This window comes from Crassostrea angulata, chromosome 6, assembly GCF_025612915.1.
Source record: "Crassostrea angulata isolate pt1a10 chromosome 6, ASM2561291v2, whole genome shotgun sequence".
NCBI lineage: Eukaryota > Metazoa > Mollusca > Bivalvia > Ostreida > Ostreidae > Magallana > Magallana angulata.
This window is the reverse complement of record NC_069116.1, coordinates 37310548-37335588: the sequence shown is the minus strand read 5'-3', so window position 1 is coordinate 37335588 and position 25041 is coordinate 37310548. Positions and strand designations below refer to the sequence as shown.

General features: G+C 34.8%; 4 protein-coding genes and 1 long non-coding RNA gene across 6 annotated transcripts in view; 1 reads left to right on the top strand and 4 right to left on the bottom strand.

Moving 5' to 3' along the window:
* Positions 1-1581: 1581 nt before the first annotated feature.
* On the bottom strand, positions 1582-4488 carry LOC128188976 (potassium voltage-gated channel protein Shaw-like). Its single transcript, XM_052860330.1, has 2 exons — positions 3778-4488; positions 1582-2946 (listed from the first exon to the last, which is right to left on the bottom strand). The coding sequence occupies exons 1-2, from the start codon at positions 4255-4257 to the stop codon at positions 1819-1821; spliced, it is 1608 nt and encodes a 535-aa protein (XP_052716290.1). The 5' UTR covers positions 4258-4488; the 3' UTR covers positions 1582-1818.
* Positions 4489-5608: 1120 nt separating this feature from the next.
* Positions 5609-6818, bottom strand: LOC128190536 (RNA-binding protein FUS-like). The gene is made up of 3 exons (XM_052862614.1): positions 6105-6818; positions 5818-5850; positions 5609-5704 (listed from the first exon to the last, which is right to left on the bottom strand). Exons 1-3 carry the CDS (start codon positions 6742-6744, stop codon positions 5700-5702), a joined length of 678 nt encoding a protein of 225 aa, XP_052718574.1. The 5' UTR covers positions 6745-6818; the 3' UTR covers positions 5609-5699.
* Positions 6819-7825: 1007 nt separating this feature from the next.
* Positions 7826-8760, top strand: LOC128190911 (uncharacterized). The gene is made up of 4 exons (XR_008244402.1): positions 7826-7907; positions 8125-8333; positions 8464-8533; positions 8651-8760. It is a non-coding gene; the product is annotated as an uncharacterized LOC128190911 (long non-coding RNA).
* A 1351-nt stretch (positions 8761-10111) lies between these two features.
* Positions 10112-11197, bottom strand: LOC128190645 (uncharacterized). The gene is made up of 3 exons (XM_052862762.1): positions 10503-11197; positions 10346-10402; positions 10112-10239 (listed from the first exon to the last, which is right to left on the bottom strand). Exons 1-2 carry the CDS (start codon positions 11026-11028, stop codon positions 10362-10364), a joined length of 567 nt encoding a protein of 188 aa, XP_052718722.1. The 5' UTR covers positions 11029-11197; the 3' UTR covers positions 10112-10239; positions 10346-10361.
* A 213-nt stretch (positions 11198-11410) lies between these two features.
* The window catches only part of LOC128190842 (equilibrative nucleobase transporter 1-like), a 50868-nt gene continuing 37237 nt past the window's right edge, over positions 11411-25041 (bottom strand). The window contains exons 4-11 of one of the 2 annotated variants that reach the window (XM_052863054.1): positions 19979-20025; positions 18768-18937; positions 17886-18066; positions 17394-17555; positions 15716-15814; positions 15291-15474; positions 12504-12630; positions 11411-11872 (exon numbers count right to left, since the gene is read on the bottom strand). In XM_052863054.1, coding sequence (XP_052719014.1) covers positions 11702-11872; positions 12504-12630; positions 15291-15474; positions 15716-15814; positions 17394-17555; positions 17886-18066; positions 18768-18937; positions 19979-20025 — 1141 coding nt within the window. In that variant the 3' untranslated portion in view covers positions 11411-11701. The remainder of the gene's footprint in view (positions 11873-12503; positions 12631-15290; positions 15475-15715; positions 15815-17393; positions 17556-17885; positions 18067-18767; positions 18938-19978; positions 20026-25041) is intronic. The other variant, XM_052863055.1, reaches the window with a different exon arrangement.

Here is a 25041-nt window from a genome sequence, read left to right as displayed (position 1 = left end):
AACAATAACAAGGCTCGTGCTTTGCTTACGAACCAAATAATTAAGACTCTTTATCTTGCATATAACTCAAAATTTGACTCTCATATATGTTATCAAAGCATTATATTTACATCTACCAAGAATGATTCAATCTATTTCTTACGGAAACTTGTAGTTAGTTCATTGCTCTATAGAAACAGCCAGACTGAAATCTACACGCCGCATTTATCGATTGGTCGAAATCTACAGCGGCTGAAACTGACAAGTAAATGACAGGACAGATATCGACACGCCCTGTTTATCGATTGGTCCAAACCTATAGCGACCTAGGAAAAATCACGGACTGCACGAAATAATCATGACGATGTCAGACTCAAAGTCTCACAGGAGACGATTTTGCTGTTTCTTTTAGCTAACTTACTTACGTACATTAACAGTAATTTAATGAATTTTACTTACTTTTCCTAATTCATTTATCAATTAGCTTAAAGAAAGATGTTAATATAAACAATAAAATGCTTTCTTTGGTGATCATTGCAGAAAAAATTTACATAACCCGCTAGCGCAGGTTATGTATTTTTTCTGCAATGTCACTACCTTCATATCATTAATGAATCACCATAGAAAGCGTTTTATTGTTTAAATAAATACCTATATTAGCCATTTTCATAATTAAAATTGGATTGGAAAAATGAAATTTAAGACTCTGAGCTCAAATCTTGTACAAGTCCTTTAAATACAAAGTGCGTCTTTGGTTAACGAATATAAGCAGTGAATTTAACGTTATGCAGTTATATCATAAAAATCTATCTGTGAGCCAATGCTCACTTGTAATACCCCCGCTCTGATGTGAATATACAAAATAAGCAAAGTCGACATTTAAAGGAAGTTAAAGTCCAATTTGCACAAAAATACATCCCAACGTATGGAATGCTCAAAGAGTGTGTTAAAATTTTAAGCATCTGCGATGAACAGTTACTGAGAAAAATGCTACAGATTTTTTTTTGTTACGGACGGACAGACAGACACTCAGGGGCAAAACAGTATACCCCCTTCTTCTTCTTCTTCTTCTTCTTCAGAGCGGGTGTATAAAAATCACGCATTCATCTTATATTAAATAGTTAAGTATTATGTGAATACACGCATATACCAGTTGATAGCTCATTACATTTTAGTCAGAAGTTTTTTTTAGTATACCCTTACACTATATTTTTTTTCTTCATGATATCAACATTTGGATCTGTTTTCAAAGTTCACAAAATACAACTTAAATTTAATATTAAGATAAAGAGCCCATAAGTGTCGCGTGATTGCGCTGTCTGTCTAAATAGAAACGTCTACCTATTCAAATCAAAGTACTGAAGAACTGAAAGCTCAGCTCTTTGTACTAATAAATAAGCTGAGTATTTTTTTGTTGAAAATGAGAAGGGTAAAAATCCATTAAGCCAATGTCATGAAGGGGTCATTCTTCGCTATCAAACTGTTTTTATAGGTTAAAAAAGATTTGTTTTCCAGGATTTATAGACTTTTGAATCAGAAATTTGCAGGAACAATTTGTTGGGACCGATGTGACACCAGACTCAAGAGAATACAAAAATAAAATAAACTGAAAACAGTATATTTAAAAACAAAATACACATATTTGACAATACATGAACATGTACAGACAAATATTCATAAAAATAAAACAAATAATTGCCACGTTATTACAAATAAAATGAGTTATATATAATCAGCGAATAAACATATTATCCACTTATTTGATTGTAGAAGTACTGTTCTTCATCCATTACTACTTCTAATAACTTCTCAATATCCGGCAGTGCATTATTCCTCTGCCTAATGTACACGCAAGTCCGGTACATCGTACCAAATTCCATGGTTTTCATTTGTAACAGACTTTCTCGAAATAGCAGACGATGGTGCGTCTCTTTTTTGTACTCCATTGGGAAGATTTTTTGTCTTTTTGCCCTTTTGCTTTTTCGAGGTTCCATTCGACTTTGAATTTGATGCAATGATACCTGTTAGCTTTGAGTTCTGTCGTTTTAATAAGTTCCTTGGTGAAGGCGGACTAGAGCTATAATGATTGACCTGTGGGGACTCCCCCCAGCTACAGCAAGACCTCTTTTTCTTTTTACTCTTCATCAGTCGTCCTCGAAGTCTTCGTTCACTATTCTTCAAATAATACTCACTGAAATTAGCGGCTACAACTGCTATCGGCATTGCTATAATCAGTATACCGGATGCTGCGCACGCAATGCCCACCAGTTTACCAGCAGAGGATGTTGGGTACATGTCTCCATAGCCAACTGTTGTCATGGTGATGATTGCCCACCACACACTTTCAATTATAGTGGGAAAGACATCTTGTTCATTAAATTCAGCAAAATACACAAAGCTGGCGAAAAAAACCGAGGCCAGAAGAAAAGTGATAAACAATAGCAAAAGTTCCTTGATGCTTGCTTTGAGCGACATGAATAGAATTTTCAGAGCGCTGAATTGCTTCATTAATCGAAAGAACCGCAACAAACGCAAAACTAGCGATGCTTTGAGAACAGTGTAAAAGTTAATCATCCCGGAATCATTCAGATATTTTTCGATCTGCGTTTCTATTGCAAAAGTCGTCCACATGGCAACCACAAGATACAAGTCTAGAACATTAAGAACGTAGGTGAAAAACTTGATTTTGCGCGGGCAGGTGAGGAAATGCGCGAATAGCTCTAGTGTAAAGAAGACTATACAGAACAGATCTATGTTGTCCAGCAGAGGATGAATCTCCGTGGTTAAGAACATGACTTGTTTGGCATTGTTCAGGTTCACGGATTGGAACAGAGAGATCGTAGAGTAGTTTTTCATGTACACCAGTTTTTCATGCGTCATGGTTTCGTTTCGGCAATACGGCTGATAGGACAAGAGGAACACCAGAACAGACAACAGGACCAGAGCCAGGTACAGGGCGTTGAAAACCTGGGAAAAAAAGAAAAAAAAGTGAGATTAAAACACTTTTGGGGGTAAACGTAATCTAGTAGAGTAAGACGGTGCTACCATTCCAAATCTTACTATATGGTTGCAAGAATTCAGTACGTTGTTCAGATTAATTATACAAGTTTGGACCTTTTCAGCAGGGAATTTTTTAATAGGTTGAGGTGATATCATGATTTCAATTTGTACCTGATTATATACTAGTATACAGGCAAGCTACACAAATGCAATCTTTAAATACTTCACACAAATGTCCAATCTATTTGTAAAATGGTAGTATTAATAAGTAAGTTTTAGAATTTAAGAATGTATAAATGGCAAGTACATATGTATAACGTTTTGTATTGCTAGCATTGGCTTGCCAAAGAACATATTTTCAAAGATTGACTGTGCTTTGATGGCAATGTTTTATGAATACTTTGAAGTATAAAAGCTTTTGTAAATCACAGATCGAATAAAGTACATGTCCATGTACTGATAATTTTGTTTCTAACCTAAATGTAACTGATAAAATCGGATTTGATTTTTCCATTGCATAATGAACAATTATATTCTAGTGAAAGATTAAGACAAGAAAAAGGGATATCATTAAGGGTCACAGTTATATAACAAGGCTTTTTACGACGGGTTTAAAAGAATAAGTGGATTGTCATGCGTTCGAATATGACGAATATATTTCGTACACACAGACAAGGATTTCGGTGTCGTGTATTCGATCAGAGTTTTTGTCCACCTCTTTCAGAAGTTGATGATCAAGAAGTGTAACAAAAACTGTGACTTTAAACAGAGTGTCTAAAAGAAAAAAGCATCACAAACCTTAGCACAAGTTGAAGATTTTGGCTGGTCTAAAGTTATCCATATTGTTCTGAACATTTTTTTCATCTTACTGTTCCTATATTCCGTTGGGCTATAATCTAAAATGTTATCCTCGAACGATTCTCTAATAGACTGTATAGTATTCTGAGCCTGAACGTAGCTATGGTAGGAATGGATGCAACACTCGGATATGAGACACTTGGGGATCTTCCAGTATTCCAACTCTCTCTGCAGCACGGCGCCGCAGCAGTTGGACGGCACGTGCAGCTCCCCCGTGCGATACAGGTCCAGAATCTCGTTGAACAGGACCGGACTGTGGTCGAAGAAGTACTCATCCGTCTCCGCGTTGTATTCCGGCGATGCAGGCGACAGGCTTCCAAGGCGGGAGTCCGGGATCTTTTTCAATGTGGACATTCTTGTTTGGAAAATTGTTCCCCCAACATTGATGAAGATTGCATAAATCCATCTCCTTTCCCCCATAGCATAAGATTTGTTAGTATCCGAATTACACTGCTTGCTGTTTTGGAGAAGCCATTTTCCCCAGATGGTTATTGTTTATGCCTACACTGAAAGAAAAACGACTTACTGCCTTTAATATTGACTTTCGGCCGACTCTAATACGGTATTAAATGGCAGATTTTCTGAATTAACACCTAAAACTTATTACATTGATCAGTTGTATAATCTTTCAATAGATAAACTTTAACCCTACCGTTAGACCCTTTAAAACGGGGAAATATCACTCAAATCATCAATGTATTTGAATGAATCGCCCCTAGGGTCTTAGTGAATTAGTGTCATTAAGTTGAGTTATATTCAGAATATATGTTAACAAAGATAATTAAAACATATTCTCTTGTTATAAATGATATCAAAAGATCATGTATGGTATACTAGAATGCCAGATAATATACATTTTACAACCCTTCATTATTGGATTTGTCTAGTGATGCACTCCGCCACCCACCTGCGCTGGCGACTTTCGAATAAATGCTTTAAAATTTCATAATTCAATTATGCCTTAGACAAAAGAAATGGTGGTACAAAAGCAATATCATATCGTTAATACTCGACTTAATAAAGAGATCTCTTTTGGGTTGTGATTTCTATGATGAACTCTGAAAATTTCGTGATTTTCTTTATGTGAACTTATTATAAGTTGTCTGAACGTAAAATTAGTTGTAAAACTTAGGCTTATATAAATTAAGAGGAGCTGTTGGCTTAGTGGCAAGGGTGTTAGGCCAGTAAACATAAAGTTGGTGGTTCGAGACTGGTTGTTGTTGAAAGCTGTGTCCTTAGACAACATACTTCAAGTACACTCACCTATACAAATGGGCAACCACAGACGCGACGTCTAGAAACCTACATGAGTATATAAATAAATGTATATTTTTACAGAGATGTGGATTTTTTTGGCCATCAAAAGATCCTTAACACAGCCATATTTTACCAAATTTTAACATAAGTTAATATAAGATACACTCTCTCATATTGTTTATAAAGACAAAGAAAGAATCGCCTTTGTTTACATTGTACACCTTCGAAAATATTCAAACAATGTTTATGATCGCGACCGTCACAAAGATGCTATAATTCTTCTCTCACTCCCGACAAACACAGTAGGTCTTTGAATATGCAGTTACATTTCTGCATACTATAGTATACAAATATCATGTATATACCAGCATAACCTACATCTATTTCCATTAACTTGGTCAATAGCTATCTTCAAATTAGACTTAAGTGTGATGGCGCTAGAACTTCGCTATCAGTCGTCATAGAGGTGTGTTGTTCCGCGTGTGGAACATGTTGAATAAATACAACACACATATTCTATATAAGTGTAGTTTATTTAATATACAGCACACACAATAAATAATTTGGCACACTGGTTGCATTTTCATCACCGGAGATCAGGTAGATCACCCTAAAATGAAAAATAACTCGATGCTAATCTAACAGTACAATATCACAGATGTATTTCACATGAAAAAAATTCAAAGCAAATAAATCTGTAATTTAAGCAAGATATTTTCCTACCTAGAGTTTTGTATAAGATAGTTCCGAGGGCGGCTGAAATGAAAACAAAAATAATCAAGAAAATGTGCCGAGCAAAGAATAATGAGCTATTTTTTTCTCTCTTATATAGCTTGTTACTGTATTCGTCTTCTGACAGTAGTATCTGGTGAAACTATTCAATTAAGCATTTTATACTTTAAAATGGGGTTACAAAATTAGAAAATTTTGAGCTTAAATTAATGACAATAGCCCCTTTCATAAAGAATGATATAATCAGTTTTTTTTCGCAATATATTAAGGTACTATACCTGCTCCTACTAGTTTCCCTGTGTCAGTCTTGAGAAATCCCATGGCATGGTCCATTAAAGAAGGTCCTTGAAATAAATATGGGGATATTGGAGAACCCAGAGAACCGTATCCATTTTGTGGGATACTATTACCATATCCAAAACCAGCTGATGGCAATCCATATCCAAATCCAGCATTGTATCCAAATCCAGAATCAGCCCATCCAGGGTGACTGGAAAAGCCGGTACTAGGCGGAACAACGACGGCGACATCTTGACCTTGGTATGGCATCTGTTTCCCGTACCCTGAGTAAGTTTTACCATAGGATGCCGGGTACGAACTTCCGCTGTAACCCGAATTATAGAACCCTTTTTGAGAACCAGTTTTTCCGTACCCCGTAAAGCCGCCTTGATACTGAGACTGGGGATATTGCTGGGCATTGCCTTGGTAAAACTGTTGTTGGTAGAGCTGATTGTAATGGTTTTCTAGTAAGTGGGTATCATAGTTTGTGTTTGTCTTCCCACTCCACTGGGTGTCCTGATATTGGGTAGAACCGTATCCATTCTGAAGTTGTGTGTTGCCCCCATAATTAGCACAGAGACTTAACTTTGGTAGCAAGCAGGCGATGACAGAGACAAGAATAACGGTATTGCTACGCATTCTGATGTCGGGTTCAGGCAAATGATGTTGATCGACTCCATGATGGTTCCCTTTATATACCAGACCTTACTGCAAAAATCTCACGTTTTACTATTACTCATTTCCGATTACAAAACCCCTGCCCATCGTTACGCTCTCAGGGCTACATCGATTTCATTCACAAAACCTTCTCGTGCATGCCCTCTGGTGTTGCAGCGTCATAGGGACCTATCCAATCAAATCGAGGAATGAGCGAGTTATGGAATAAGTTGTAAGTCGGAAAAGGCGAGACACCCCTGCCTTAAGTTGATTAAGTAATGATTAAATAACTCGTTGTACATGGTCTTCCGAAACTCCCCAATATAGCATATAGCAATTAGCTTTTGATGATTCATTCCATCAAATTAAGCAACAGATTTTCTATAATTCTTTCTTTATTTCACCTTATTTTGAAATCGAAGCGTGCTGGTTTCTTCTATATCTAAACATGTATATTTTATCAAAATCTAGAATAATAAAAGTACAGTTTTTATTTTTATAAGTCATTAAGCTGTATGGTCAGATTTAAATATTTATTTTATGGTTATAAATGAAATTATTTCTTGCACACTTTCAGCATTAGAAAAGTTACACAAGTTATGATAATTATATACTTCTCAAAACTGAATTGATAGACACAACGGTACTCCAAAAATAGAGGCTTACTGAACGAACAAATTCAAGGAATTGAATTTAAAGGATTAATCGTGGATAAGGTTGCTACTTCGTTTACATTCTCTGCTTTTTTCCCTTGCTATTAACTTTCAACTTTTTACCATATCTTTTACTTTTGTTTTGATGGTCTCTTATAACAGGCTTAGTCCATATGCATTTAACCAATACATTCCTAAAAGGGTGAAAGTTAAATATTTAGTGTGTATGGTTGAATAAAAAAGAATTTTCAAAAAGGGAGAGAAAAGTATACTTTATTGCCACGCATGCATAAAATGCAGCCAGGTAATCATTAGTAATACGTGAACGTACACTACGAGTCATACACAAGGGTAGACCGTAACACCACAGGGGGCGTTCTCTCCGGAAGTATGAGGTAATATATCCGGCTATTCAAAAATCCTGGGTACCATGCTTGTATATATACCTTGAATATGCGAAACCTGGTCAAATCGTTGTTCCTGTCCTTTTATGTATGTTGTCTTATGCTCTCTGTTTTGTTGTTGTTGTTGTTGTTTTGTGTGTGTGTGTTTTTGGTACTTATTGTCATCTCTGCAATTTTGTAAAGTAAATGTTATAATTTTCACAAAAATAAATAATCTAAAAAAAATTTTCCTTTTCTAAGCTCATAAAATACCCGAACTTCCAAATGACTTGAAAAATAAAAAAAACTTTAATTTTCTTTTTCAGATATTGTTTCGTGTGCTTTAATCTGACAATCATGAACCAGTGCCATATTTCGGGGGTCGTCGTAGCCGTCTGCCTCTGTGTGTTATTGCAGACTGCCTCTGCCTCCCTCTACTACACCGGGTACAGCCCGGCTCTGTACGGATGGAACCAACCATCCACTGATTTCTTTGGGAACTTCTCCGGAGGAAGCCTTGTGATGCCTATCTTTCGTAAGTCCTCGATATCTTTTGCTCAAATTAATACTATGATTGTCTGATTTTTATTTCTAGCATCCTTGATGCCTTTTCTTTGCAATTGTCACGGTGTACGTTCTGTTACCTTCCCAAATTGTTTTTACAGTGGTGTTGATTCTACTGTATGTGGCCAAAAATGTCTTGGAGAGCAGACGGCTGGGATAATCTTACTTGTGGTGAGGAAACTAGAAACCTACAAAATACACGTTTATTCCCAGTCTTAGTATATGAATATTGAATTATACTTTTATATTTAATGTGGTCATCTTTTAATCCTTGCGCATCTTTTTCAGGAACTTTAATACGTCATCCCACCTGTCTGGAGGAAAAACTCTGTCCATAGAAATTGCTGTGGATGAAATTGAATCTCTGAACATATTTATTAAAGAAGTTTCACAATTCATATGATATTCTTTCATTGTTTGTAATTTTGATGATCGGGTTTAACGTGAAATACTAGAAAGTGAACCGGATTTAGTTCATAAAGAGGTTTGCTCCTCTGCTTTTGAGCAGACATTTTGGAAAACCTCCGTTCAAAAATTTACTTCTTTTCTAATTCTACTCATATATTTATAGTATACAATGCCAACTACACCATATTCAACAACAAAGTTAAGGGAGAAAAAGCAAATTTGGAGAGTTTAGTTAAAAACCATTACAGTGTTAGGGTTTTAAGAAAAAAAAAAGAACATTTTAGTTATCTCAGTTTAATCGCCAATATTTTTAAGTGTAATCAAAGTGTAACTTTAGCTTGCGAGTATTTACTTATCTATGGAAGTCCGATAATATCAATAAAAGCAGTTTTAACAAGAGGCTTGGGTTTTACGTAGGATATTGCGTTTGGCAAGCTCAAAACAAGCTCTGACATTTTGACATCTTTTCTTCTAATTCGCTAATTTGCTCATAAATTTTCTAAGAGTATCAAAACTAGAAAGTTGCTAATTGTATGAAATGGATCGTGTTTCAACAAAATATACATCTCTTGGTGTCATTGCGTTCAATGTATTCATATTATATCTATTAGCCAATGACGGTTAACCATGCGTAGACCCTGCCTTCGTTAGATCGGAGTTTGTCACCTTTCGCCGCAAGTCCAAGCTCTTGTTAAAACGGTTCGAGAAAGCTGAGGACTGTTGTATGTATCTATAAACTCTTTGCCATACTTCTCAGATCCGCCATTTAATGTTTCTAAATTGCATCCAATCTCCCATGCAGAGTTGTCGTTCGTTCCTCTCTCAGTGACTGTATGAGCCGATGGTAGAGAGTGAATTGCATCTTGTTGATGACGAGTTATAACTGGTGCTTGGTGCTAGCTGTTTTTTAATCAACAAGATTCCGGGCATGACAGGTACACCCACAATTTGCCTTCCCAGAACTTGTACTTAGAATTTGAAAGATACAGTAATGTTTCCATTTATATTAATGAAAGCAGCATTAACTGCAATTTCTACAATCATGTATGTTGATATATTTTAGTGCAAATTTGTTATTAAGCGCTTAAATGACTAAAAAAAATATATAGTTATTATTATAATAATAAGTGGCTAAAACTATCAGACACGTCCATTTTGTGTCACGCAGCCTTTATGAAATTATTGGGCTATAGGCTTCAGAATTGATTCGTATAGTTATCACAGACAAAGGCAGTTGAAAATGTAAATATCAAAACATAATGTACATGTCATCCTATGGTAAAGTAGCCCTTTACTACCGTTATGACAGAAATATAGATATATAAGTTAAACAAGAAGTACTCATTCTCAGACATTGATAAATGCCAGTTTATTAGAGTATTTGTATAAAAACATAAACAATTGTAGAATGTTAGGTTTTGGTTTTCGCTTCTTGTGCTGTTTCAATTTGTTTAGGTTAGACCATTACTCTGAAAATAGAAAGTTGACTGAATTAGGTAAAAAAAAAAATAATGCTGCATGAGACGTGGAATCTGATTTGATTTTTTCCTTCGGGTGAAGCAATATTCAACTTACCGACTCTTTTTCCTGATCAGTTGTTGATAGTCTTGGCCAAAAGAGTTCCAGCTGCCACTAAAAATAAGAAATCACGAATCATAATTAGATAAAAAAAATAGTTACAGCATGTGCACATAAATATACATAGAGCGGGTTTATGAAAATTGATACGTACATGCACCGATCGCCTTTCCTGTGTCGCTTTTCGCGAATTTTCCAACTTTGTCCATTAATGATGGTTTGTCGTATTGCCAGAAAATGGGCGAGACGACATTCGGCCTATAAAACGGGGCATGGTGAACCCCAAACTGGATTCCGGGTGCATCAAAACCGGACCCCCCAAATCCAAATCCCCCGATGCGACTGTTGAAAGAGGCGTGATACCGGTTTTGGGGTGGAAGGATCATGACTGGGCGCTGAGGGTGCTGAGGCACGGACGGGTGTTGTAGACGTTGGTCAGTGAAACCGCCCCTACCCTGATAATCGTCTGGGTAGTCCGGCTGATACGGAGGCACCCCCTGTTGTTGCTGCAGAGCTAATTGGTTGTAGTGGTTCTCCAACAGGTGCGTGGAGTAATCCATGTCAGGTTTATAACTAGGCTCCCATGGATGAACTTGCCCAAAAGAGTTGGTGTTGTGTCTCTGTCCCCACGCACATGATAACAGTGTAAGCGCAACCACAGCTTTCGTTAATCCGTTCATTGCAAATTTTCTCAAATATTAAGTCTGCCTAAGAAGGTTGCATGTGCGGTATCTTATAACAGTTTACTCCATCCACGTGACGTTATGAGCATGATTTTGTTATGTAATCCTCAGGTGCTACCTGCCTTACTAATGTAAAATTCACGCGGCCTAAGGGTTGAATTATTGCTTCTCAATGACTTTAAACTACATGATTAACCGTCTAAACTGTGAAACAATTTCAAAACTTGGGTTAATTCTTATAAAAACTAAATGAAAGATGAACATGATTTATTGTATGTAGTAGGTAGCCTCAAGGACACATTTAAACACATTATTGGTGCGACTTCCATCGATCATTTGCATATTCTTTCAAAGTTAATCATGCCCATTCTATAGCAAATGAAGTAAAATTCAATATTTCAATCAATTTTATTCAATATAATTGACATCAGTATAAAAACTGTTTTCATTGACGCATCGTCAAAATTTTTAGGGATATTCATGGACCAAATATAAGTAGCATTATATACAGAAGAATTTTACACATCATATAGTATAAACACAAAGCAGAACAGATCGTTGTCATGTTAAAATTGAATTTAAAAAAAATTGCAGAACAATCACATATTGTGATGTTTTCTTGGACTTTGAATCTTTTTTGAATATATTACACAAGTCTGGCGTCGATCGTTCATGCTGTACTTGGACTATCGAGATCGGGAACTAGTTTTTCCTGCGGCGTGATTTCCACTCCGTAATCAGACTGCGAGGCGTCGTGAATGAGGCCTTGACGACAGTGATACCAAATGTTGATTGGATGACCGCAGGAGATGACTAATAACACCAACAGTATCAAATGCACCTGTAAATGCCAATACGTGTAGGTGTCATTGATCTGCTTTATTAATCATAGAAAATGTTAGTGACATTGTGTGATTTATGACGATGAATTATTGAGCACAAAAGACCTCCATGTATTAAGAAAAAGGGGAAAAAAAGTTCAATGTCCCAACATAAGTAGCGAAATTTACGTAAAATCAATAAATGATTTTGATTCTCAATCGTTTTAAAGATTTAATTTATGAATGTCTTGTGTGTTTAATGGCATTGGTCAATGATGGCATTTATAACAATTCCTTGCACCGAGATTTTAACAATGACTGTACGTTGTAACTAGAACCATTTTAACAAGAGCTTGGACTTTCAGCAGGACGTATTATTTCTTGCGTCAAAACAAGTTAAAATGACGCTGGTTTCAAGTGAATTATACACCGATTGCGTAGTCATAGCTCAAAAGCCAGACAAATCTTGTTGATTTCAAAGAGCAATGGCTGGGTGGCCTACAATGAAATAGACAGGCCTTCGTCACAATGCTGTTTGACACCATCTACCCAAAGTCCAAGCTCTTATTAAAATGGTTCTAATGCCGATTAAATACACTATCTAACGTTATATCGTGGTTGATCTTTGCTGTGTCTATTATATTTACTTACATAAAAAGGGTTGCTGTTCATGTGATGATGAATTAAGTATTGGAATGCAAACCCAACTAAACCACTTAGACTGGCAACAAGATAATGGCACCCGATGTATTTCCCAAAATGCTCTATTGGAAAATGGCTGAAATAGAATAAAAGACATTTGAAACTTGCAAAAGTAAAGTAAAATTTAACAATGAATCATTTTTTCTAGTATTATCCCATATTCACCGTGAAGAAAAAAATCTTAACGGCATAGCGGAGGAAGACATAATACTGTTATTGAGCTCGAGAGGTAATCATATATTAGATCAATAATTTGGGTTAATGATTTTTAATACATTCGATCAGTGAATACCATCTACATGTATTCAAGTTATATCACTATAGTCAAGTACACTTTAAACAATAGCGCTGAAAAAATGTTCTTAATCAGCGGATACAACATTACAACAAATGTTTAGAATACGGATGTAATAAATGTAATACGTGGAAGAAACAAAATTAACGTAAAATTATTATATTTAAAAAAAAAAAAACCCACGTTTCTCCAAGCATTGTAATTATTGAGTACTCATATGTTTATGCTATTTGCCTCCTCAGTCCTTTTCACAAAAATAAAGGTCATTTTCCAATTGAAAAAAAATTCACTAATTAATACTGCTTATATCATTACAATAATTATATGACTTTCATTTCATGATTATTGCTCTTTAGTTATCACACATTTTCGGATCACACTCGTGCAGACTCTATTTAACCACAGATCTGTGCACTGTTTTCTAGTGACGCAATACTGGTGGCAGTATTTGCTTCGGACATGACGATCTATTTACGCCAGTTTTTTTTTTAACAAAGTCAGTGATTTTAACTTAGAAATCGGGTGAGTACAGTGAAAATTCAAATAATATAATAGTCGAATATCTTGGATATTGGGGTAACCTATATCTATTGTGGTTTATAATAGGAAGTAGAAAAAAACTTTGAAAATAAATTGTAATTTTGTACACTTGGTTTGTCTTGTGGGAAATCAGGAGAAGCCTGCTAAGGGATAGGGTATATGGGAAGCGCTTAATTTCACGCTTGTTCACACAACTTGATAAATGACTACGCAATAAACTTTAAAATTATTTATTTCTCACTGTAGACATTTCTCAGTTTTACGCAGAACGGAGATACTTCTTTTGATATACTGATCAACCCGAACAGTCAGGTGCATACGCAAGTGCTTCCACATCATTTAAAATAAATAAATAAATAGAAATTAAAAAAAATGAATTTAAATAATGCTGATTAATGAAAACTTTCGTTTAGTAATAAAAATTAAACCAAGTTATCTCAGAATTTGCTGAGAAATAGCACAGACGACTGAATTGCCTTTCTTTTTCAGTAAGTAAAAAAAATAATGAATTGCTTCTCTGATATATTCTGATATTATTTGCATGCAATTCTATAGCGTGAGCGAGAAGTTGACAATGATTAAGAATAGATTGTCGAGATAGAAATAACGAAATCTTAAAGTTAAATATATAATTATCTTTTGTATTATAAGAGTATTTTGTAGACAAAAATGCTATAGACAAATAGGAAAGAAAGCACAAGACCATTAAAATAAATTAAATTAATCATATTATAAATCAGGCACTACTTTTTCTTCTTTATCGTTAATCTTATGATGATGTTGAAGTAATTTTACACATTAAAAACTGAGGTTATTTTGATGAAACTTCTTTTTCAGGATACTCAAAATTAAGTGTTTGATATGCTGAAAACTCGCCAGCTTCCGGGGGCTTCGCCCCCTGGGCCCCCACCAGGGCTTCGCTCTGTACCCATTGGAGTAGGGGGTGGGGGCTCAAGGAAGCCTTAGCTACGCCCCTGAACAGGACAGTGTTACTCTCTATTCTATAATGACCAAAGGAGCCATAGTGTGCCTCATGGGTACATACTAAATACTAAGAAGTTCTTGAAAATAACTTTTACAGAGTTGGTTTTTGTTACAAATTTAACTACTTTAGCTTGAAAATCGCATTTGATTTCGGAGAAAATAAACATACAATTATTGACCTGGGTCAAAAAATTTGTTGATTTCGATCGAAGAAAGTTGCGTTTTATTGGACCTGAGAATTAACACAGTCTGAAAAAAACCCCACATTTTCAAGATATCTGTGAACATAATCAGTCTGTTGTTGTATTTTAGTTTTTTTTTTCTTTGAAAGCATGTTTTGGTGGAGAAACCAGTCAAAGCCACTGTGGAGCAGGTGTCCACGAACAAACAGTTAATAAAAGGCTCAGGGAATGGTCCGCCCGCCAACATCGTATTTTCAATGGACTGGACGTAATCTCATACAGGTATTGTAGTCGTTTCATTTCAGAACTTGAAAAGTGTAAATTAATATTTCCATGAATGCCTTTATATATTTGTGTAAGTCTTCCTCAGATACTAGTATGACATCTACAGTTTTCTGAGTTTAGTTTTTGAGCCTTTGTAATAGAGAAAACCATTTATGGTCGCTAGTTACCCAGTGCCGGAAATTTTACAATATCTATGAATAGGGATTTGGAATTTTAACAGTCAGGCATTTTATTGAAACATAGTTGTAAGAGGCATGCAACATGTGACGCTCCAGCATTTTCGGTGATAATTCGCTCTCTTTCGTCATTTGACCGTAAATGTTTCATTTCCAGACTAATCCTTAATGGTCCGTATGATGCTAATTTGACTCTAATCAAATGCTTACTTCTACAGATGACTAGTTTTTAGCAGAGTTATTCGATTATAAATGACAAGAACATGCTACTTACACGTGACTTAAAAAGCTGACCACGGCCACCAACACTGCCACCCGTTCTACGATCTGGAGCACAAAGCCAGCTATCTGGAACGGCAGCGACGGAATCAATGGCAGTAGGGAATTGAGCAAGGCCAGGATACAAGACAGCACCATCAGCATCAGACTTCTGTACATGTGTTGGATTCGAGGGGGATCTACAATTGAGTCAAACATGTTTCTATTACCATGCAGAGCGGGAATATCTCATATCTCATTTCTGTTACCATCATATCTAGATGTATTATGGTTATGCTCTGGTATTTCAACTAAATCAAGTGTCAAACCGGGCCAAAAAATTCACTTATTCGTCACAGGCAGTTTTTATCTATTTTTAGAAATATATAGCCACAACTCTATTGAACATGATATCTTAAAAGATAAAAGTGTTGGACTTACTATAGCTTCTCCTCCAATCCAAAACATATCCAAGGGCCGGGGCCACGGCTAACCCAAGCAGTTTGAGACCGGAATATAGACGCAAATACTCTGTATTTACTGCAATAAAAACCTCTGGGATTACTTCAGTTCGTAGGATTACACAATATTGAAATTAAATACATTACTTGATGAACAGATTCGGAATAGACCGAACATAATGATGACTGTATTTAACTGTCTAAAAGATATCTTTAAAATTACCTATACTTTGTATCAGCTTCGAATGCTTTTAGGTACCGTACTACAAGTGTTAGTATATAAATAGTGCCTGTTTGTACAGGCACTATTTATTTTATTATAATGAATGTCTTATTTTTAAAGAGAATTTTACTGCTTTTATATAGAAATGAAGTGAATTCTACGGCGAACCGTACGCACATAATTTACGCGCATGTAACAATTAGTTGTGTTACCCGTTGCTAAGTGTGTTCCAACGCTGAGGGTAATATAACGGATTACCAACTGCGTCTAAACCAATCAGATTTCAGTATTTAACATGAAAATATAATAATATTTAATATAAACATTTCATTATACTTTTGATCACTACAGAATGTGTATTATCGCTATAAATAATGCAAGGACGCAAAAAGAGCTCTAATCAGTACGTATGTCAGAAGTTCGATACTAGTGTTTCCGCTTTCGTTAGTTTCTCACATGATCTTGAGATTTGACACCTTTCACAAGTATCATGTGACACTACGTCTAAGTACAGACTATACTATTAAAAATGCATATAGCATGATATCATGGCTCTAAACAAGATATAGCTTATTATGGAGTCTGTATTTTTTTCAAAATGAAACCTTGCATTAGAAATCTGTAGTTTTCATAATCCATATACTAGTAATCATCAGAATTTGACTGTAACAACCAGGGTTGTATTGTCCCGATACTGGTGTCCTGTCCTTCCGATGTCTAATTGATATACTAGTAATCTTATTGTAACAATATAAACTACATAATTATATATAAAGAATTGTAAAATGCATTTGTAATCATAATAGATTGCATATTAGTAATAATTCATATGACTGCGGTCTACAAGTCTGTTCTTAATTTTAATACCACTGTAATTTAGTTTGAACTGAACAAAACGACTGCATTGCTTTTTGTGACGTTGTTTCGTGAATGCAAATTAGTTTTGGTAATACATGTGATATAGCAAAAAGGGTAGATTACATCATTCATTCTCTTACAATGGGCTTCACTAGTAATTCAATAATGGGTGCTTATTCCTAGAGATATCAAAACCAAGTATACATAAAAATCTAGAAATATTAGAATAATGTTAGATCACTGAATCCACTAATCAGATTATGAGCTGGAATACTGAATAAGCCCGCAGGAACTAAAAATAGCACACTGCGGAACAAAGAACATCAATCGAATTAGATCTGCTTTTAGTAGAAATAAAATAAAAGACCAAATCAAAAAATACGCCGAGGAAAAACTAAAACGTACTATCTGTCCGACATCAAAATGTCAAGGCTGGATTTGCGCATGTTCTTTTGTCCTTTGATGTGTTTACTTGCAGATTTCAGTGAAGCAAAAATAGATACGAGATTTTAATTACACAACCACATTAACGATCCCTTGAAAGAAAAAAGAAAAATAACAAAATGCTTGTATTTACTGTATTCTTTATCGACTCCCAATCTTGTGAACACCAGGCGGAAATTCTCGTCGTAAAAGCATTCCCCCAGATACAGAATTCCAAACCAGACGAGGGACCACGCAAACAAAGAAGAGCACGCTACGTTTTTAAAGGCAGCAAAGTCCTCTCTATTTCTGGAATCTGAAAAATAATATCTTGACGATTACTCCACATGCTTTAATATTAAGGAGGCTAGTTTGTCAACAAGATTAACCATTAGATCTACCTTAAATTTTGAAAAATGATTTATTAAGCTATAAACTAAAATTATCTAGTAAAGAATAAATCCATATATTTGAATTTTAAAAATTTGAATGTTTTCCTATATCGTTCTATAGAGAGCTCTTCTATTTAAGGAGATTCATATGGTCTTAAAATAGCCACGGCCATCCAGCTCTCTTAAAGAATGAGATTTTGTTCAGAATCTCTAACATTAAGATCATGGAATTCCAAGAATGACTGCATCCTTACCCCTTGAATTTTTACTTCTTCCATGTCCGTTTAATACATGATTATTCCCATACGTCGCCGGAAGTGGCCAGGGTATCCGACTCTTGGGTAAAAAAGCTATCGTGGACACCAATATTGGAACAATAGCAATAGTCAAAAACATAAAAGAAGTTTGGGTTCCTACGCCGAGGTCATTTGTAGCCTGAAGAGAATAAAGTATGTCAAACAGATCAAATTTCAAAATTAAAATGCCATCACAGAATTTTTGTTTATATGACAGTCACTCTTAAACCAATTCCATTTATTTTGTTTTGCTTCAAAAGACTAGTAAAATAAAAGTCCTCATTTAACTTTGCATAATCAATTTGTACGACAAATGTTACCGCCAAAAGGTTAATGGTGACAACTTAACGTCAATATCAATACAGACGACCCCCTTTACGTGTTTATCAATAAGCTGCATTATTTTTAGCAACCATTAAACGTCAAGAGAGAAAGAGAGGGAGTATGGGTCTTAATCAAAAGTAATGGTTGTTTTCTATGTCCTATAGAAGTACATAATTTACATCAAAACATGCTATAGCATTCAAAACGCTCAAGATTCTCTTAATGATTTCAGAAATTGGGTTTATTTAATGTCCCTTTCCGCTGTTTCCAGTGTAACAAACTATTTTCGGTTCTATTTTGCTTATGTAGTACATGTTAGTATGACGTGCAACAATTTTTCAAGAATTCGAAAATCAAAAATTTCAAAAAGAAATATTTATATAAATACATGTAGGACAATACAGACTTTACTATGTGTTTCATTACTTTCACATATAAAGCATCCTTATTTACATGAAAATGGCAATTAAATGATATTTTCCATGAAAAGACAAGAGAAATTGATACATATTTTACCTTCATGCATGTCATGATGACTGAGCATGCGTGGTACGCGCCTATGAAGGTTGCCATGACAGTGTATCGATGTTCCCCAAACAAATTGGCGACCTGCAGGTTTGTGATGAGGAGGACCAAACCGGCCAGCGAAACGAGGCTGAGGGCGGGGATCAGTAACCAGGGAAACGCTGAAAAAAGGTGAGGACCAGTTTAAAGCGGGGAACATGTGCTGATACCTACATGTACCACTAACAACTGTTCATTTCAAGTTATTTTTAATACTTCAATGCATGAAAAAAATTTAGAAATGTTCATAAGCATCCCGTGTATTTTACCTCCCACAAAGAACGGTTCATTTCGAATACTTTTTAAAATATTTTAATATATTCGATATATGGCAAAAAATTAGGGTTTTTCACGAACTTCCACGTAATCAACACCAGTGTATGGCTTAAAATAGGATTATTTTTATGAACATTCCGTATATAGTTCAAAGTTCCCGATTTTATATATGCAGTACATGTATACTAGTGAACAATTATTTCATTTACATACATTTAAGGCACAATGGAACTGAAGGGCCAAAGATATATTTTGTTTAAAATATGTGTTTTGATAAACAAAAGAAAAGTTTATTCAATGGAATAAAATATTCTAATCTATATATTAAGATCCTTCTATGTTGTATACGTATAAATAAATAAACCGCTTTTTGGAGATAAATAACAATGTATATTTCTGATAATAAAGTCTTTTACTCATAAGAAGATAAAAGAAATTGAAGAATAAGGTTTTGTTGAAATTCAAATCCAGGCATCTTTACTAGCCAGAAAATTTTGAATAAAATAATTAACTTTACTACGTTTCGGTATGTTCAAAATCGCTTCCATTGTAAAAAAAAAAATATTTCAATATCATCCATCTTTAATGCTTCTTGTATTTTTTTTAGCCCTGAGAAATTGTTAACGTTGGTTTTCTCTTAAAGTGAGAACATTAAAATGATCATTATAACACATCAGCTCGTAGGAAAAAAACGAAAATAAGGGAAAAAAAGTATTAGAAAAGCAATTTGTCAATAATGTAATTTGGAGAACTTGTTATCAAGTTGTTTATCACCCGTAGCGTTTGTCATGAAATGGGTATCAACAGACATAAAGAGTTGCAAACGAGGGATAAAGAAAATTAATCTAAAACTGAACAAAAGCCGCGACAAATGTCCGTCAACGTACCGGCGCTGGAGAAGGTCATCATCAGGGTCCCCATCACGAACGTCAATCTGAAGAGAGGAAGGAAATTGGATATAGATAGATAATTATCACATTACTTATACTCAAGTTTGTTAAAGTACACTCCCGTTGTATTCTTTGATTTTTTATTAAAGGTAAGGACAAATTACTTATAAGTCTATTTTTTTTTTTATAAAATAAATCTATCCGGCTGTCGAACTCATACAACTAGAGCAAAATTGGTCGATTTCGTTGAGAATTTATGTTTTATTACCATACATTAAAGGGACTTGGACACGATTTGAGATAAAAATTTTATTTTTATTTTTTATCTATAAAATGGTTTACTGGTGCATTTTAAATGATTGGCCAAAATATTGAATGTTAATGTCAAGTAACAAGCGAGATACAGAGGTAAGAATTGAAAGTTATGTAAACAAAGCTCGAGTCTTATAGTTGTTTACAAAAAATGTAATGTAGAAAATTACCATTTCTTAGACAAAATGACATGTAAAAAACAATTTAAACTAATTCAATATCTTCCTATATACTATTATCAACAAAAGAAAGATTCATTTGATTGAAACTTACACCAATACAACGCATATGTATCAAATGACAATATTCGAGCTTTGTTTACAAAACAAAGAATTTTGAACGCTGTATCTTGCTTATAACTTGATATTTGACTTTCAAATTTTGACAGAGCATTATAAACTTCTATATTTATCAGTATAAACAGTGAAAATAAAAAAATATAATTTGAAAATTTTAAGTCAAATCGTGTCCAAGTCCCTTTAAATTGTACAACTGTTGAAAGCATTACCACTTGTCTCGGATATTCTCACCATCACTAAATGATGATTTGTATAAACTGTGTGAATTTGTGCTTGTTTGATTGTTTGTTTTTTTCCTGGGAGTGGGTGGGATGGGGGATAACAATCGCAAAATTATTTTAGAATCTTTCACGTTTATTTTCACATTTAGGAAATACTTAAATTTCCTTTCTTGGTAAATCAACTAACGTGTAAGAAGTCAAGTCTGCGGTATCTTTGAAGAGTACATGTAAAATTGGCAACAGATGGTCCATTTCGCCTAATCAAAACAAATTACCTTTTTAAAACATACGTGGTTTTAGTATCGATATAAATTACAATTTTTTTATTTTGTATGTGTACATAATTTTGTAATGTGAATTAGATGCGCGAACATCCATTTAATGTAAAGACTCCATGTCTGCACGTCGTGTTTAAACATACTAATTAAACATTAATATTTCACGAGTAATGTGCCAAAATCAAAGTCTGTGATGTCTAAATATGCCGTAGTGGCACAGAGAGATCTCAATGCGCACAACAACCACTGCAAGGATGAAGGCAAAATCCCTTGCAAGGTGCACCATGCATCTCCGGTAGCCTAGGTATCTAGACCATCTCTACACCAAGCACAGGTGTCCATGAATCTAGTTTGTCTATTCCAAAACCACAGACTGTTTTGGCATCTAGTTTTTTCAACTCTGTGAGCATAGAAATTTTTGACATCAAAAGTCTTGTTTTAATTCCACTAACACACACAGTTCCAATACTGTGGTTTGATTAATATTCAAGGGTATCAATTTTCGTTGATAAAGTGAAAATCACAGTTTCAAGGATATCAAATTCATGGCCAATGACCCCATCAATACAAAATGTTAATAGAAATTTCATTTCAATGATCATTTAATTTCGTGGATCAACTTAAAAACGAAATCCACGAAAATTGGTATTCAATGAAATATTGATGAAACCACACAGACACGAATGTCAGATCACTCACACTTCACTGTATCATAACCAATAAGCTAACAGGTCATTGGGAAAAGCAATTTCATTATTAATAACAAGAACCCATAAAAATTCTAACGCATGTAAATCCAATAAATCTACTGAACTTGTACGTATTTGAAATGTTTTCTACGTTTTTCAAATGGTTTAATTTTGTTTTGTTTTTAATCAATTAAAATTTGTTTTTCAATTTTCAACAAATTTCCTTTTTGAAGTAGTTCAAATACGAACCATGCAAGCATTTTGTTTTTCCATGGTAGCAAACCTTTAAGAATATCATACATGTATGTCTACGTGTTTTAATTTGTTTGTTTTTTAAAAGCCAACCACTTTAAAAGTTATAATTTGGATTCGGATACACGTCGATCAAGTACTTTTAAAGACTCAATTCTGTAAGGTTGTCCGTATAAATGAATTTCAATTCAATATTATTTTAACAATTATTTGAACTAATGTTTTTCAAATTAAACTACTCTAGTATGTCTTGTACGCAGTAACAATAAAAAAAGAGTTTTTGATGAAAAAGATCGTTGTCCTTTAAGCCTGACTGAGCTAAATTGGACAGGGTCTTGAGAACGTGTCATAATCCAATCTGGAAAAATATCCGCTATGTATGAGTTAAAACAAGGACATCTGAATCGGTTGATTGGTGTGATTATTGGAGTTATACCTTAAAGCTGACGAAACAAATCAGTCCTCTCATAGGAATGGTGATTATTTCAGAAACCCGGAACCCGGCACAACCAATTTTTGCTTCTAATTGGAATCGTTTTCCTAAATACTAGTATTTCATTTTCTAATTTGATAAAAACAATTTCTCCAAAAACAAGCTGTTTCCTTTGCGAGCTTAATTTCGATAAAGTCGGTATGGTCTTGTCAACTATAGTCTAATCTGGAGAAATATGCATGCGTAGCTGCCAAAAGAACGGTTGTTGTTTTTTTAATCTATGTGCTGTAATGTTGTTAATCAGTAAGTGCGAAGTTATTCCGGATATACATTTGGAATTTTATTGTACAAAATGTTTCATAACATGATACCGGTGCTGTATTTTACGATGTATTTTCGACTTTATTTGAAACTATCATAATGTGATGTAATAGTTATCAAATATCACAGATCTACATAAGTAATGGTCGTCCTTGGCTTTGCAGATTTCTTGTCCACCAGAGCATTATGGTTATTACGGATCGATTACGCCCAAGGTATGAGTTGACATTAAATATTGATGCCACCATTGCTCGATTACCCTCGTATAACATTGCTATCATCTTTTTTTTTCAAACACCCGAGTTACCTGCCTGTCTATTCAACCCAAATGAACCCAAAACATACCCTGTTTGATCTCGAATAAACAATGACAAGCCTTAATAACTACTCCAAATGAACTCCGACGAAAACGTCATTAACTTTTAGCCAACACGAACGCACCCAAATGTTCCCCAAAAAACACGTAAGCTATTCACTTACGTTACAGCAAAATATATTAAATAATAAAATAATAATAATAATAATAAATAACCTTAACAATTGTAGTAACATTTCATTGCAGCAGTCGGAAAAATTTCTTTAACAACTTTTTGTCGGCAGACAATTTTATTATACGAGCTTCCCAAAATAACCCAAAACAAGTAAAAAGCTGTCAATGTGATAGCAAACTGGGTTTTCTTTTATGTAAATTGCATCCATAATCCATTTGTCAACCCTGATGTGATAAACACTGTCTACCCAGAGAAATGGTGTACCCTGTGTGCAATATTCTGCGAGAAAATGACGAAGTTCAACAGCTGGCATCTTTTTCATAACTTATCAAAAGTCAGAATTCAAGTAATATGCACATCTCTTATTTATGTCCAATTGATATATTGAAAACTGTGGGAGGAGTTTTTCGTACAATAGGGGTACTCTTTTGGCAGCCGCTCACCCACCCGCCAGCCTGCCATTTTCACCATTTCAATAACCAGATTTGTCCTCTGAAAAACCTGCTTATAAAAATTCTGTGGTACCAAAGTTAACCACACTTAATTCTCAATGAACTGAAATTGAAATGAAATGGGTACAACAAATGAACAAAGAATTATCATTTGGAGTACTTAAAAAAAATCATTGAGTTAGTTGAGGTATTACTAGAGTAAAAATACAATACCAATGGTATAACATTCGGGTCATTTAGAATTCCCAGGAGTTAAAGGCCTTATTGGTCTCAGGCATTTGTGACATTAATGACGAATACAATTGCCGTAGCTTTACTTTCTATTTGTACCTAAGAGGCAAAGGTTATAGAATGTTAATCCACAATCTATTTTTATATATGATAAAAGCGAGCGATTTATCCTCCAGTAACAACCACCTCTTAAAATATTCCCAAGTGACTTGTAAACCTATTAATGTCGACAATAGATGCAATTCCAAAATATATATATATCATATTGCACCAGTGGGAAAGATCAAATCAGAATCCCATTCTACTAGAAGGGTCCAGGAAACATTCAATTCTGGTGAAGTGGTTGATTTTTCATGATAAATCAAATCTTCTACTGGTATCTAACCTTTTCCATATCATCTTAATGTTTTTGGCGAAATGCATCAATCTGCGAAGAATACTTATCAGATGACCGAAACAATTCGTGCTGGTGATCTTCCAATGCAGGTGACCCAGTTACCTTTTTAATTGTTGAACATTTGATGTTCTAACATCTCCCTCTTTTCTACGTTGATAATTTTTAAAAAAATCTGAAAGTTTCGCTTTTTTTAATCTACTACCATATATATAAGTATTTTTTCTTCATTGTCATAATGTATAACATCTAATTTTGAAAGCAGATAATTGAAAGTCATTTCCCCAGCAGTTTATACCCATTAAACACCAGGTCAAAGAGGGTTCTTTTATCCAAGAATTCACCAATGTTTTCAGCCTTGGAAATGCTCTTAGTCATTAAAACGCTTGTCCCTAAAGTCTCGGTCTTACGTACATCACCGGATATCGCTTATTACCAGACGTTCAGATGTTGGCCCGTTCTACCTTACAAACAAGTTTTAAGCATGTTTAAAACGTGTAACAGACACCACTGGACTGAGTTCGCTATACGTGTACACGTACAGTAGCGCTTCATTTCCTGCTGATCTCTGTTGGACCAGAGTCACCAGCGGACGAGTTCTGGCCCCTACGTCACCTAAAATTCAAGTCATTCAACTCGGTTCTCAACTACAATTGCATTAATTTAAGGTCAAAATTCAGAAAGTTG